We start from the raw sequence: 16,689 nt of genomic DNA on the forward strand, positions 1-16,689 counted from the left end.
TTTTTTTTTTTTTTTTTTTTTTTTTTTTTTAAGAAAAAATTTCAAAAGCTATGCATGCATGGAATGTTCCTCATGCTTAAATAAAGGCTTCTGGTTCACAGCGATGAGGCTATGTCCTCTTGACAGAAAAGCATTTAGACCATGGTATATTATCTTCATTGAGAGGCTTGTCATTAAATATGACTAATCTTCAGATTTACTACTTGTGCTGCTTGAGGTAGTGATCTTCTCAAGCATATAAAAATACCTTTTACTAGAAATAGATTCCTTCTGCTGATGCAGGGCTCTGAGTGTGAAACATAGGCTAAGCAGAGTGGCAAATTTTTGCTCGTAAACATCATCTCAGCTTTGGTGACTTTGCTTAGATTTTAGTTGGTGAATGTGCTTCAATTTACAGCACTTCAAAATGTTTTTCTTATCCTTTAGTAGGTATGGAAAGATCCAGAAACAACCAAAAACAAATCAACAAAAGAATAACAAAAATAAACCCAGCAAAATAAGCCAAACCAAGGGGGAAAAATAATTAAGAATAATGAAAAATCATCATTCTCCCCCTGCAACAGCAACACAGAAATAATCCCCACACTTGACATGTAACTGTTATCAGTTACTGTAAGTCACAGTGACTGTAGCTATGACTTGTGATTTTCAGATGTTCTCTATTGAAACACCTGTATTGAAATGATCAAGAAAAAAAGATAACTGTTTTTAACAATGTTTTCCTCTGTTCATGCTATATGTCTTTACTGGTGGACCGGCATTGAGGGGAAGTAAAAAAAAAAAAAAAAAAAATCCCATAGAGGCAGCTGTGGGGTAACCATGATGTTGGGGCTTTTACAGCTCCCTAGCAATTAAGTATGGCTGCTGTCTGCATACACGGTGTTTCACAAACCTCAAGAAAGATAAGAAATGACATTGGTATGTGAAATGTTAGTCTATGATAGATACATGATGCTGTCTATACGTATAGGTACGGAAGTGCTTTCTTGGTAAGGGAACATGATGCAGTAACAAAGACTAGTTCAGTAAGAAAGCTTTTTGTATCCTCCCTAGATTTCTAAAACACTGTCTTCTCTTACAAGTTGGGCTATGTGTAATGCAAATATAATGCTGTTTTCATTGGTCGGTTGCTTCTTTTTTAAGCGTAGTAAAATAATAACAGTAAAGTGACTGTGAATAGATGGGTCTCATTTCCTCACTATTTCCTGAAAACTGCAAATGCAGATGAGCATATTATAATCCATGTAGAATACTTAATGTTTTTGTCTTAAAAAGGATTATATTTTAGCTTTTGAAATGATAGGAGTGAATACTGCAGCATGCTAAAGAGTCTGTTTCTGCTCCCATGTGAGGAAGAAGCAGAGAAACAGAAAATACAGCGGAGTGTCTGCTGCAGTCACCAATTCTCTCAGCTGCAGAGTAGAGGAAACCTTCTGGGAAGTTATTTGACATTTAACGGCATGTTGTACATAGGCAGATGCTGAGTGAAGCTGGCTTTCTTTTGCTTGTTAATGGTTTTCTTTTCTGACCTTTATTACTAATGCATCTTAAAGAAGCTTTTAATGTGTGAAGACAGAAGGTTGTTTTTATTAATCTATTACTTCTTTGCATACAGAAATGAGAGAGGGGTGGTGCTGACTGAAAGGAAATCTACTCTTTGTAATGAAAAATAAGGTAATTCATTCTCCTGCTTTTATTCATGTGTTAGTTGAATCTGTGTGAACTTGAGTCATCCTTTTCTGTGATAGCTACTGGCATTGTGCTTTTAGGGGAAAAAAGAAAATTTTTTTAGAAAGGTCGAGATGAAACATGCACTGTTTGCCTTCTATAATGCTAACGTTTTTCCTGATATCAACATTCCGTAGCTGAATCATGAATAGTCTGGTCAGATTTTGCTCACGGATTTAAATCTAGAATTTCTGTTTTGAGTATACTGAATATTACAGTGCTTGACTGAGGTATAGTACTAATGTTCGAGATGGATTTGGAGACCCCAGTATTATTTTTAGTATTCTTTCAGTATTTTTGTTTTTTTTTTCTTTAAACTAAATTTACTGTGTAGTGTTTTTCTTTTTTTTTTTTTTTTTTTTTTTTTTGTTCTCTCCTCTTTCATGCACGAATACTTTGCTTTGATATAAAGAACAGTTCTATGCCTAGAATGCAGGGCCTCTTAAAAGAGGGTCTGACCCTGATGCATATTGGAAGTCTTGCAGCAGATGCTTAGTGCCTTAATTTGATTTCGGATTGAGCAGGACTTGAGGCCACCTATCCTCTGGAAGGAATAAACTCCAAGAGTGGAATTGCTCTTTTTCTTACTCTTTATCTGGTATGAGCACCGCTTCTGTACTTGCCTGAATAGTAATAGAATGAGGGCATAGCGCCAAGCTTGGGATGCTTTTTGTTGACAGTAAAATACTTGCTAGTTGGCTCTAAAGATATTTCTGTACCGTATGGACCAGTAGTTGAATAGAAATGATAGTGCTGTTTCACAGATTGTTCATCATGTCTGAAAGATTTTCAATGTGATATGATGACTTATTTTACTATTAAACTTGCATGTTTATCTGTATATAATTTCAAAGGACTATTGGCTTGCGAAGGACTATTTAGGAGTGTGCGATGGATTTGTGTATATATGCAGTCAACGCGATACTGGTTTCTTTGGATTCGTGATCTTATGGCTACATTCCTTTGGGGGGTGAAAGGACATGTAAGTCTTACGTAAGCGAAAGTAAAACTCTGGCCGTGATAGCCTTATGTCACATCCTTTAATGTGTTGTTATTCTGCTATATGTCTTCAAGAAACTATTTTTAGCAGATGGTTTTGAGTTAGATCACTTTCTTAGCCATTTTCCTTCAAGTGTTTGAATTTCATGGCAGCCTCTGGCATTTTGTAAAACAGTTTCAGGATGATTGACCATCTACTCAAAGTATGAGGAGATATGGTGGGTGCGCAGTTTAAAAATGTCACAATTTTCTAGACTCAGTACATAGGTAACTGAGTGATTAAAGGCCAATGACTTCAAATAAATCAAATTAAATGATGTAGCACTGGCTAGGGGGCTTACTTTCTAGCAGTTGATGAAATAGCCATTTTTAGAAGCTTTTGCTATAGGGTGCTGTAAATGATTGCTGGCTCTACAAAGGCAGGTTGCTGTTAAATTTCGTATTCCTACTCAGTGGAATGCAATTTATAGCCGTAGTAAATAAAACTAGAGAAATCTGTGTGTTTGGTGTGTATCCTATTTATCTCTTATCACATTCTAGAGAAAAGGGGTTCCTGTCTGATGTAGGTGTTTGCCATATGAAATGATAATTTGAATTTTGGGCATTTAGTTAGTCCAGTTTAATAAGCAATTACAATAATTGAGTGATGAAAATCATAAGCTTTGTCATAAAATTTAAACATATGAATAGGCGTAGATGATAGCTTTGTGTTTTTTAATAATTGACTGAAACTTCTGTGAATTCAGGAAATGTAGTGCGTATGAAAAAATGTGTTCAGAAGAGTGCTGCTGAAACTGTGCTCGTACTTTTGTTACTGGAACCTGACTTGGTTTCTTAAAGCTTGGCGTGGAAGGAAAGTAAATGTTTTGGAAGCTCTTCTGAATGCTGAACAGCTAATTTCATAAGTGACTGTTGTGAGGTTAAGACTGATTTGTTGCTGTTCATTATTTGCTGTCAGAGGCACGTGCGTGCCTGCATGCACAAATGCTTACAGTTTAAGGACAGACTTTCATTCTAGATCAAATGTACATAAATTATACTACTCGTATAAAAAATATGCACTGTAAAATTGCAAAGGATGCCTCTGACTTCTGGGTGCTGTAAATCTTTAGTAGCATGGTAGTACATTTTCAGTTCAGGGGAAAAAAAGATGTTGTTTATTCTTTCACTTTATCATATTTCAATGTCATAGAAAAACCTATTAGGTATGTTAAGGATATTTATTTGCCTTTGACTAGCAAAGTAATTAGTTATTTAGACTGGGAGTGGGCTAAGAAGTAGACCTGAGCCAGGGTTCAGCATGTAGCGGTGATGAAACGTAGTCCTTAGGACTTTGCTGTAGACTTAGGGTTCTGGTTGTTGGCTTTATTTATTTATTATTCGTACAATACTGACTTGAGTGTAGGTGGCAAGGTTATGATAATGGTGGGGCATCAGCAGTGATAAGTAGGAGAAATGCAGGGATTATGCAGTGCACTTGTTACGGAGAGGACCTGTGCTCAAGGAATTAACTGATCAGGAGAAGACAATGAGGAAGAGTCCATAGCAGAACTGTTATGTACCGTCCACAATTCCTTTCTATTTCTCTTTGTGCAACTTACAAGGTAGAGGTGCAGGGATTGAAGCGGTAAAGCTGAGCGTAGGGAAATGGGGATTGAGGTAAAGGGTTTTAGTCTTGTCTCTCACCTTCTCTTGTAAACGGCAATAAACTAAATTTTCCTAAGTTGAGTTTGTTTTGAATGTGAAGGTAACTGGCAAGTTATTTCCTTACTTTTATCTTGACCCACAAGCTGTTCAATTGCATTTTCTTTTCTTAGTTCTTAGGAGAGGGAGTGAGAAAGTTAACTGGGTGGGCATTGGAGAGCTGGTCAAAATCAATCCACCCCGGATGTCGTGTGAGACCTGTATGTTCCTAATAGCTTTCTGTGTGAAGTCCTAAAACTGAGTTTGCACGTGGTGGTTTTCTGTGTACTTCGCAGGAAGAGACAAGTGCTTGCAGTTCTGTCCTCCCTAACTCAGACACATTACATGAAGGCAGTAGTTGTGCTCCATAAAGCTGCAGTGGGCAGTGCGACTGAGCTGCACAGCCTTTCGTGTGGTATTTTCTGATGGAGGTTTGGCGTTACGTTGATCTTGAAGCAGTTTGTACAGATCTTAATCCAAATTCCTGAGAAATGTGTGGTTTCAGGTTTTCAAATCAGCTGCGAGTCAGAACTAGAAAGCAGTATGGCTTATGTGCCTCATTGAAAGTCTGTGCTGTGGTTTTAGTTATAGCTATTTAGCTATGGATTTGTATTTTAGACAGTCCCAGCCTGGGAGGGACTTTGTGCCAGATGTCCTGTAAGCAGGAAAAAGGAAGGGAGGTTGCTGGGTAGTAGTTTTTTATGTGTGTAATAAATACTGTGGTTTTATATGCATCTTTTTGATGAGGAGGGTTTCAAGCCTCTTTGAGGACTGAAGTATTAAGTAGAAAACAGTTAATGTTTTTAATTGGAGATGAGAATTTATAAGAATTTTTAGTACATATGTTTTCAAGAACACTGCTATTTTTATCTTACTGTTGTGCATGCTATTTCCTTGCTCTTCTGTGGTAATAGGTCCTTCAGGGTAGTTTCGGGTTTTTTTCTTAAGGAAGAAGCAAACAGATATTATAACTTCTCTCCATCGTTTCTGTCCAGTTCAGTGCCCAACCACCACCCCCAAACCCCCCGCCCCCAAACCATTAACAATAAAAAGACAAACTACTTGCTAAATAGGCATGAATTTGGAGCAATTGCTATGGAGATGAAGAAAAAAGCCTACCTAAACCATGTTCTGTTTCAGTTTCCCATATATTGATATTCCCAATTGGAGTGCTTACACTTAGCTGGATTTCTAAATTACTTAGCAATCTACACATAAAAATATGCACTAAAAAGTGCAATTATGGTTTTGCTTCTCAGTGATAGCTCCAGAGGGTCCATTTTGTTACAGCACATAAACATTTTGACATTGCTACTTATTTTTAAATATATATTTAGGAACGTAGAAGTGTTTTTTGATCGGTACTCTAGTGGATTTTCCAGGGAAGTCATTTATGTCCATTGTGTAAATCTGTCATTAGTTCCAAGTTGAGATAGTGGGGAAGTAACCATTCCAGTCTGCTAGTTCTGTTTGTCTGTTACTGGCTCAATTAAGTCATGCTACTTTTATAATATCTCAGACATTTTTTGTGGGAATGTTTGAGTTTGAAGACTTTGGTTGTATAAATTCAAGAAAAAAGTCATGTGGATGGAAAGAAGCTTAATGATATGGAGGACCAAATTTAGAATAGGAGGTGTTAAGAGTGCTGGAAGTAATTAAAATTGGCTTTTATCATACTTGATGTATATAATTACAAACAGTTTTTTTTTCTCTGACATGAAAGATGTCATACAAGTTTGCTACTGCAAGGTGTTTATGTTGGTGGATCTGTATGCTTGTTTCCTAACCCATGATTTATACTGCAGAAATGGCAGATTGAACTTGACAGGTGTCTATCGGAACACGGTATTATGTCTGAAAGCATTAAACAGTGCTGAATGTTTCGAGAGTGATCTTATGATGGGTTGCCTTTACTTGAACTGAATGCGTTGTTAGCCTCAAGATTTGGCAGACAAAAATGAGTGAATCTAAATGGCTGTGCTGTTGACAATGGCAAGCTTGCTTGCAGTGTTTGCTTAACATAAATTATGTTGTTATAGCCTTTGTCATAACTCATATTATTAACAATTGGCAGGTAAGCTTCCAAGTAAGTTTGCAGGTTGGATCATGAGTCAATAACCAGAGAACTATGTGCAGGATGGAAACGATAAAATAATGACATACTTCGGAGTTCCTGATGTAAACAGTACTGTAATGCAGCTGTGAAAATATTACTGAACTTTTCATGGTTTAGTATATCTAAGTTCTGCTGTGGAAGTGTGAGATAGTATCAGTGAATCTTTTCTGCGTTCAGATAGGGAATAACTGTGTTTCCAGCATTTCAGTATAGCTATGAAGCTTCAGTATTTTCCTTTCCCATTTGATATCTTTTAAAAAGTATTATACAGCGAGATTGTATTATTTACATTGAAGCTGTGCAGTCTTATCTGTTTTGTTGGACTGTGGAGTGGTATGTGCATGTATTTCTATGTGGTTTAAGGTTCTGTAAGTCAGTGATCTCTCTAGCGCATATTGAAATAAGTGCCTCTTCTGGCTAAGGATGTAATTCTTACAAACCATTTTTCAGCAGTGGTTTCAATTTCCAAGTGCATGCTCTGTATCACTTGTTAAGGTCTGAGCAGCCACTATCAGTGTTGCTGTGCCGTGTAGCTTTGCTTTGAGATAGAATGTGATTACTGATGTGTTTTGTGGCATGCATGATATTGGTTATGGCCATGTTTTGAAACGTCTGCAAAATTAGAAGCAGGTGAGTGAATTTGTCCATAATATTCCTTCAGTAAATTTCAGCTAAATATGCTATTGTTGTGCTGGTAAGTCTTCAATTTAGTCTAAGGAATAGAAGATAGCAGAATTGTGTCATAAATCTGGAAGCTGCATCACCCCGTATGTGGCTTAAAAGTCTTTGTGTCTTCCAGAGTGTTTTCAGCCCCATCTTTCTGTGCGCTTTTGCCTGCGCTTGAATGAGATGTAGTTTGTCACCATGCTACTGCAATGATGCTTTTATATGTTTATAAAAACACGTATTTACTGCAGTTAAAAAGCAGGCATTGTTCAGTTTTGAACTGAAATTATGGTTCAGTTGAGAGAAGGGATGTTTCCATGTAATTTTGATGTTCTATCTTAGTAAGATACTGTGTACCTGTAGTAAGGTCAGTAAAATAAGCTCTCTTAGTAAGGTATTGAAGGTAGTGTGTAGGGCAGTGAGTTTTCATGGTTTAAGTTCCTTACTTGAGTAGGGCGTATTTTTAAATAACCATTTGCGTGGCCCCTGATGTCATACTGTGAAGGCACTTGAGAAAGTTTGTATACATTAATTAGAACAGCAGCTTTTATTTTATTTCCTCTATGTTTGCTTTTTGAAGGCTTCTTAAGCCTTTTAGCCATATTGGATGAGAAAAATGTTATGCAGAGAATTCATGCTAGTTGAATGCTGTAAACTAACCTTTTAGTATAAATGGTGACAGTTGTGATGCCCTTGTTGCCACTTAAAACATCGTGGAGCATGATGTAGATAATAGCACTGTAGTGTCTGGAGGGAGGCATCTGCTGTCTTCATGTTGCTCGTGAAGAGAAAATGTAGGGATCACGAAGTTGTCTGGAAGAACTAAGGCAGAACAGGAAAGAGACAAGCATAACTTGTGATTTTCTCAGTAGCTGTTGCTCTGAAGCTGTTGTAGTCCTAGTCCAGACGTGTGTTAGCTCTCCTGCAGAGCACTGCATCCCAGTAGCGTCTGAACTTCAGGTCTCCTCAGATAGCAAGGGCTCACTGAGCTTTATTACTGAGAGGCTGTGCAGTGCTACTTGGGTATATGTGCTGGCTGTTGTTGCGCTCTTCTTTCCAAAAGTGCAATTTATAACCAGTGAGTTATGAGAAGAATTATTTACTGCTATTTTTATTAAATGTTTTAAGGCTTTCCTTACCCTGCCCTCCCAGATTAATAAGATGCCGGCAAGCCTAAGTGTCTTTTTAGCCTTGATTCCCTCATCTTACTGCCTCTCCTTTCTGCCTCCAGATACTGTAGACTTAATGCCTGGGTAGTAAAGCCCTCCCTTCCCTATGGTGAGAGGTAGACCTTTCTCACCCATGCCTATTTTGATAAATCCGTTCTTTTTCTAGATTTTCTTTGGCCTATTTTCATTTCATGTTTAACTTACTCTTTAATCTCGTTTTTCCTCTATGTCTTTCATGTAAGTAAGTGTGCTCAAATCCTCCCTGACTTGTGCCTATTGTGCCTATGAGTCCTTGACTCATCCGTTACTCTCTTTAGTACCTGACGTTTGTTATCACAGTGTTTATGGTGGCACCTACTGTGGGTTCCATCTCAGCATCTGATGTTGTACTTGACTACATTAAATGGCCTTACCTGAGCAAGAGGTGAATCTTGCACCTTTCTGCAACTTCTAATTCTAGCTCACTATTTAATTTCTGGCACTTCACTTTTTCTTGGTTGTTCTCAACTGCTTTTTAACTTCAGTTGCTTTGGGAATTTGTGGGTTGCTATATCCAGAGTTGAAGGATATGGACTTAAAATTGTATATTCTGAAGTCCTAAATTGCATATGGATCTGCTTCAGTGCCAGTTTGCCCAGACTGTGCTTTCATCTTGCCTTTCAGCGAGCTCTTCCTGTGCATTTAGCCATGAATTCAATTTCATTGTGAATCAAACAGCTGCTTAATCTTTTCTGTCAAGTTCTTCCTCTCATTGCTTTTGATGGCTGAAGCAAAGATTACTTCCCTTCCTGCTATTTGTGCCGTTGACTTCAGCATCATTTTCAGTAGGGATGTTTCTAAGTATTCCCATTTTGCTTGTCTGTATTTTCCAGGTTCTTATGAAGGTGGAGCAGAATCTTTCTATCTCTCTGTTACCTGAAACTCTTAACTGAGTTCATTGTGCTCTGTGCTTTCAGTTCCTTTCAGTAAGTTCCTTCTAATCTTTCGAAAGATAACATTTGGTCATACCAGTTAAAACTCTAGCAAAAATAACTTTACTGGGATTGTTTTAGTAGTCTTTCCTTTGAGGCTCAGTCTTGCGTTATGCTTTTCTATTAAACGTCAAGATTGTTCTTAGTCTCCAATACCTTAGCTGTTCTCCTTTTTAAGATGAAATCTCAGCTGTCCAGCTTATACTATGCCCTCTCCTATAAGCCTTTGAAATCAAGGAAATGCTAAAACGAGGCACTTAGTAAAAGGAGTAATTTACTACCTTCAATGCTCTGTCTTCAGGAATCTTTGCTGTGATATTTACAGGAAATTGATAGTAGTCGTGCCATCTTTCTATGGAATCATAACATTTTTTGAGTCGGAAGGGACCTTTAAAGGTCATCTAGTCCAACTCCCCTAGAGCGAATAGGGATATCTACAGCTAGATATCTGGCTGCTCAGAGTTCTGTTGAGGCTGGCCTTGAATGTCTCCCAGGATGGGTTGTCTCCTACCTCCCTAAGCGTCCTGTTCCTGTGCTTCACTACAGTTAATTTAAGAAAAGGTTTTCCTTAGAACTAATCTAAGCCTGTCCTGTGTTAGTTTGAAACCACTTCTCATCCGATCACAAAAGACATGGCTGGAGAGTCTGTCCCCTTCCTTCTTCTAGCACCCCCTTTAGATGCTGTGAGAGGCTGGTATCAGGACTCCTTGGAGCCTTCTCTTCTTCCTGCCGGACAGCCCCAGCTTTCAGCATGTCTTAGAAGGGGAGGTGTTCCATCCCTTGAGCCTTTTTTGTGGCCCTCCTCCGGATGCACTCTTAAAAGATTTGTGTCACTCTTTAACATTTCTGACACTCATTGCTGCTTGTGTAATATGATGTTGACTTGTATGTCTGTGATTTTTTTATATTGTCCCTAGCTACCTTTCTTAACTTTTTGAACTTGTCTATATCTGTACAGTAGATACTACTAGAGAACACAGAGGTCCTGGATCTGCATTTGTAAAGGCTCCAGTGATATGTAATCATTTAATATGAGGAAATCACTAGATCTGTGAGTGCTATGTAATAAAATAACCTAAATTATTTTTCAAAAGATTGTGTTCTCTATAATTTCTGTAGCAATTGGTATGTTCCAATCAAACAATATATGGAATTTCATGTGTCAGAATGGCATAACTGGCAGTAATGAAACACCGTCTTATTTAGAACATAGAATTCTGTAGATAAATATTAAATAAGACTGTAGTGTATCCTTCTGCAGTTCCATCTTGGTTCATTGATTCTTGCTGTATCCGATGCCGTGGTGAACCATGTCATAGTTACTGAAGCATGGGGCTTGCTAATGTTGGGCTGCCTGGGACTGAGTAGGTCTCTGCTTCTCAAGTAAGTTGGCAGGATCAGCTTTTGATAGCTGTCTTGTGCAACGTGGATGACAATTGTCATAATGCAAGCTACAGTTGTTAAAAAAAGACTCCTAAATGCTGTCCGGTTTTGGTAGGGGAAACCTGATAAGTACGGTACTGGAAATGTGAGTGCACGATATCGAGCAGTCTCTGAGTAGGTGTTGCAGCGAAAATAGTTTGTAGTTACTACCACATGAAAGAAACTTAGGGAAAGAAAAAAGAGAAGTAATATCAGTGGATTGGCTTAATGCACTAATCACTAAATGACAACTCGTAGTGCATGTGTCCACACTGAAGTCAATTAGGAATGTGTTTTTGTTTTGTTTAGTGAATTGCATGTTCTCCTGCTGTTATTGGTATTGAATATAAATACTGCTGCTTGACTCTGTTTCACTTAACAGGTTGAAGTTTAAGTGCTGGTAGGAAGATAAAACAACATCAGTGGCAGTACTTGATTATTGCATGTCTACGTTCATCAGAACTGAGGTACTTCTAAGAGGAAAATTTTGTGAAGTTGAATATTGATCTTTGAACTAACTTCAGTGTTGGATGACAGGTAGTCAAATGAACAGCAACCCCTCCCCCTTCTTCTTGGAATTGCAAAGAAGAAAGCACATCCCAAAACAACGGATTGAATGGCTTCTGTTCAGTAAGTCTGCAAACCAAGAACTAGATGATACCTGTTGCTAAACCAGTCCTTCACTGAGAGGTGCCTGTTCCTGGTAGGGAATGTTGTTCACGATTCTAGATTTTGTGGAACGTATACCACAGCCTGGCTGCCGGTTTGTGCATGATGCACTTTTCCGTTGAATTAGTTTGTGTCAGTTTTAGAATGTAACTACTGCTTAAGTTAGTGTGTACTTGGTTGATAAGATGTCAATAGATGGCAGCAGCAACCTCTTGAAACAAGAGTTAGCTTACCAGCTAAGTGAACATCCTCCACTGAAGTTAACTAATTCTAAGAAAATGCACTCTACTTAACTAATGTGCTGAAGGCAAAAGTTGCTTTTATTTTTGTTTTAAAACAGAATTTTGAAGCTGCTGATTAACCTCAGTTTAGACTTTGAGCAAGATTAAGAGAGAAGTGAAGCCAGATGTGCTTGAGTCATCTTGCGATTGATACCAGCCAGCCCAAGGAACTAGCTAGTAGATGCCCTTATACTGTCAGACGTGAACTTCAAGCTCATCAGTGCTTGCTGAATCATGTAATCATTAGTGAAGTTTGTATTTAGCAGAAGGGAAAAGAGAGCTGTATGAATATCTATCCACCACGATGCCAAGGTGCTGATCTTAAAATAGCATCCCAGGTGACCCAAAACTTTTTTTTAAGTTCTTGCAACTTCAGTGGTTCTCTAGTTTAAGAGCAGCCTGATCTATGCTCATCTACCCTTCTGAGCTGGACTGAGTTAAGAGCATGTGCTATGGCTGCTGAAAACCTGTTCAGGCAAGGGGATCATCTTACTCTTCTGTAACCCAGCTGCCACAGTTCTGGGGATGCCACTTCAGTGGGGGTGAGGCCATTTGTCTTGGTATCAGCATGAGGATGAATGTGGAGAGGTCAAGATCCAGGTCGCACCGCATTCAAAAGGTCTTCTGAGAAGATGGTACAGCGGGGAGGGAAAGAGGAGGTCTGCTGAAAGAATAGCCATGCTTCTAGAAGCGTTAAAGGATCTCCTTCGGTGTATTTACTAAATGCAAATGTTAATTCTTTCTTTTTTTACTTATTGCTTGAGTGACAGTAGCTAATATAAAGTCTAACCTTATGAAAGTGGTTTTAGATAATCAAACTGTGTGCAGTTTTGCCAGCACTGAGCTTTATTTTGTGTTTCTTCATTTGGTGGATGAAGCTGGTGAGATCCTGCAAGTCTGCCTTCCGTTTTAGGTTTGAATCTCTTTTGCTGCTTCAGCAAACGTTACCTTGTTCCTGGACATCTATTAATGTACTTCTTCAATCACGTGCGCCTTTTGTTTGTTCATGGCTTCTTCAAGTTCTCAGATGTCATACCATCTTTACTATTTGAAAAGCCTGCTTGATATTGGATGTATTTGTAGACTTTTCCTATGACCTTTTCCTTAGAACAGTATTGTAAAGAGTAAAACAGATGTGGAAGCTCATAAAGCAAAAAATGGATATCTGTGCGCCATTGCAGAAGGTTATAAAAGCTTTCCTAAATATAAGAACATTCTGAAATATTCCCATGAGGAAAGATAAGCCTTAGCATTGCTGGCAATGCCTGCTTTTTATCAAGCATAACACACTAGTGCTAATGGATCTTTTCTTCAGAGGATGACAATTGATTCTATTTCTGCTAACTGCGTTGCAGATACTGCCACAGAGTGGTACCTGAATGACAAGCCCATCTCCTACCAATATCAGGTGACTTGATTTGATTTCCTTGGAGTGAGGATTATGGGATGCAGTGCTACTGCTCTGGGCAGTTTTACCAGCAATTACAAAGAATCTGTAGCTGTTCACTGTCTCCTTATTTTGCAGGAGATATTTGACGATAATGGCTTGTTGTGCCACGAAATTTAAGTTGAAAGAAGACCAGTTTATTTGTTCCTTTAAAAAAAGTGAAGCAAATGAAAACATTCTCTGGAAATAGCTAGCAATGCTCATGTCGTTTCAAAATGAGTAGGCGGAACTGTTTTTAGGTGACCTACTATTTATGGTTGTCTTCCAGATGCACAGGAAGGTTAAATGTACAACCTTAAATGCTAATGGGACATTTTGAGGATTAATTTCAACGCGATCCAAGGGCACTATAGACTACAGTAAGAAGCGGATGTGCTTGGTATTTTAGAGAAATAAATGCAGTGTACAATTGGCTTTTACTAATTAGACTTAGCGTAAGGAGCAAGACCTTTTTATCAGTTGCTTGCTACTTGGGCTGCATTTTATTAATGCTTTGATAGATTTTACTCTGCTCAACTTGATTTTAATAACAATATATGGCTTTTCCATATCAATTCCAAAGCTTATTACCAAGTTCAGTTCTGATTTTTTTTTTTTTTTTTTTAAGTGAAAATGACTGAAGGAGGGATTAAAAAGCAGTGAAGGAAGCATTAGGATGGTAGAAGTCTTTCTGTGTTTATGCTTTGTCTTTTAGATTCATCAGCTTAGTCTTCCTTTCTTTTGGGAAATGTTAAACAGGCTTTAAGGAGCTATGAGCCATGTCTGAAATGCTGGACATGTGGCTACTACTGGAAGCCAAATAATCAGTTGGAATATTTCAGACTTCTGTGCGTTTCTCTGAATAAACATGAGAACTTGTATCAGGCTTACAGGAGCACCTCTGTGTTCGTGAAGCATTTTCTACTAGCCTTTTTTTTTTTATCCAGTGTGCAGTAATAGATGGAGACAAAGTCTGCCTTGAAAATATCGATTGGTCCTGCAGATCTCTCTGAACACTTCTAAGACTCATGTATTATTTGTATGGCCTTAAGGGATTGGTACTTGCTGTGTCTTGTCTTGGAATCTCTCTTTGCAGTCAGTGTTTGTCACAGTGCAGTTGCATTAAAAAGGCTGGATCTGAGGCCTTCTGGTGCTGGTTATCTGTTAACTTGCAGATGAGAAAACAATCTTCATTCTGTAAGTGAAAATACTGTTGAGGTATTTTTCAGTTTGAGAACTGCATTTGCAAACAGACTTTGTGGTAAACTAATTACCGCTGGAACAAACATAATTAAATCTGAGGTCTTGGTCTGGCCTAAACAAAAAGGTGTGAATTGAAAGAAAAAAAAGCTGTGGTTTTACTTAAGTTAATGCTAAACTTTAAGGAGTGATTTGATATGTTAAATAATCCCATGTTAAGGAAGCTGCATGATAATTAAACTTGTGACGTTCGAATCCTGTGACCTTCTGTCCAGGCTGCAACCCTTAGGCATCTTTCTGAGTTGTGTAGTGGAAATGCAGCTAAGGGCTTGGTGGCAGCTTAGGTCTTCAGCTTCCAAGAGCTCACCTGAGCACTATTTGGGTGCAGGTGCTCTGTGCTCTTGCTGTGACAGGCACAGTACATCATGGAGAAGGCACCATGGGATAAGTCATAGGCTATTAATAATCATCAGAGGCTTTAAATACCACTGAAGTTTGACCTTTGCAATGAAGCTTGATAGCCTCTGCTAGAAAATTTATTCGTTCTGTGGCCTGGGGAGAAGGAATATACGTTTTTTATTTGCTTTTGTTTGACGTGTTGCTTAGATCTGAAATAAAAACTACTTTTGTTGAGCTATTCCCTTCAGAGAAGAAAAGGATTATTCTTAGGAAAACAAACACAAATAAGTATACTAAATTTTATCTGGCAGATTTTAAACCAGTAAGGAAATGCAGCTTCTCACCTTAACTTGCTAATAATAAGTAAAACTTTCAAAGCTTTTTTCATTTCTGTGAACCACAAGTAGTGTATCTAAAATTATTGAACAGAGTCCAGTGACTTGAAAATGTCACCAGACATAATTTAATAATGTCACAGGTGCAAAAATAAAATTCTTGCTACAAAGTTGAGAATTTCTCAACCTCGCATGTTAGAGGAGAAGTGCTTCTTGCCTCTAACAAAAGTTGTCGGCAACACTTCCCACTTGTCCTGGGGACTGTGGAGAGGTGGAAATAAGGTGAAGGCTTTTCAGCCTCGGGATCTGTAGAGATTCAGGTCATCGCCTCCAACCAACAAGTCAGACTGCATTAACTGGCCATGACTCTGTGTTGTAGTGTACATTGAGCCAAGTGGTAAAGTTTTCTTACTTAGCTGTGCTCTGACTTGGTGGCAATCCCCTAGTTGGAGCTCTTGGAGTGATCCAGGCTGGGCAGCACAGTTTGTGTTGCTCTTGACTGTTTTAACAGACTTCTATCGTGGGTTTCACCTTGGTGCTTATTTATGTATACTTTGCACACCTATAAACCTCTTAATAACAGATTTTAGTTAAAATTCAAGTTGGAGATATTGCTACTGTTCCTCGACTTCTGCAGAAAGTCATCAATTGATATTTTTTGGCCAACTGTTCAGATCTACTGTAGGTAATGTAATTGTTTCTTTCCTATTATAAATTCTTTTTCCATCTTAATGGAGAGAAGTTGCAGAAAAAAGTCATTGATGCATTATTAGTGTGTATATATATTGGGGACTTTGTTTAATTATTTTTGGTTAATAACACTGATGAGCCAACAGTACCAGAAATGGCAGAAGGAAGAATCCAAAACCTTAATCTGAATTTGGGTTAAAATAGCGTTGCTCTAAGACTGATCAGTGTTTATCTTGCTTAAATTTCCCTTGATGTCATACAGGTAGATGCCAACCTGTTGGTTGACTTCAGACTATTACATATGCTTATTGCCAGGTAAACTTCAGACGGATTGCATAGCATCACTCAGGAAGATGAGGACTGGTGTTCCACAGCTCATACAGCTTGGCTGCTTTTTGAATTCGGAAAAGCTTTCGGGGCACAGCAAAAGCCAGACTTTGTTTATGCTCTGGAGGTGCACTGTAATTTCAGCCGTTCTGATTCTGGTCCACTGGCTCGTCACTTCTTTCCTTACTGATAGTTTTATTATTTTGTATGCTTCTTTTCTTTTTTTTATTTTTTATACTGGTGTTTTAAGCTCACACCTGAGACATTGCGAATTATCTAGTTGGCAGGATTAGGGTTCTCATCTTATTGAATAATGTGTCCATGTTCTTTCTATAGAACAGCTTGGAGAAAGTGGAAACTTTCAGTCATAGAGATCCATATTATCCTGTTTTCTCTCCCCTGTTTACCCCAGTATCTAAAGTAGATGCAAATATATTTTGTCTAAATCTGTAAACAGGCTTGGCTTTTAGCTTCGTTATCATTGGTTTACTTTTTTTCCTCTTCAAAACCTAGCTTAAATAGCTATTGGGAGATGAATGTCCTCAAATTCTTTGTTTCATGCTAGAAGTTGGATTTCTCTGAACCAGTATTAACAATTATATTTTCTC

The 16,689-nt window shown here is 38.2% G+C and overlaps 1 protein-coding gene across 2 annotated transcripts in view; it reads left to right on the forward strand.

Annotated features, from left to right (window-relative positions):
- Window positions 1-16,689, forward strand: part of INPP4B (inositol polyphosphate-4-phosphatase type II B) — a 270,565-nt gene that overhangs the window by 33,388 nt on the left and 220,488 nt on the right. Inside the window, exon 2 of one of the 2 annotated variants that reach the window (XM_042829798.1) lies at window positions 1,616-1,674. The exons of the other annotated variant lie outside the window; for it this stretch is intronic. Within the exon in view, the coding sequence (XP_042685732.1) occupies window positions 1,663-1,674 (12 nt within the window). The 5' untranslated portion in view covers window positions 1,616-1,662. The remainder of the gene's footprint in view (window positions 1-1,615; window positions 1,675-16,689) is intronic. 2 annotated transcript variants of the gene reach the window in all.

This window comes from Centrocercus urophasianus, unplaced genomic scaffold, assembly GCF_019232065.1.
Source record: "Centrocercus urophasianus isolate 14NV4802_14NV808 unplaced genomic scaffold, USGS_Curo_1.0 seq_32, whole genome shotgun sequence".
NCBI classification, from domain to species: domain Eukaryota; kingdom Metazoa; phylum Chordata; class Aves; order Galliformes; family Phasianidae; genus Centrocercus; species Centrocercus urophasianus.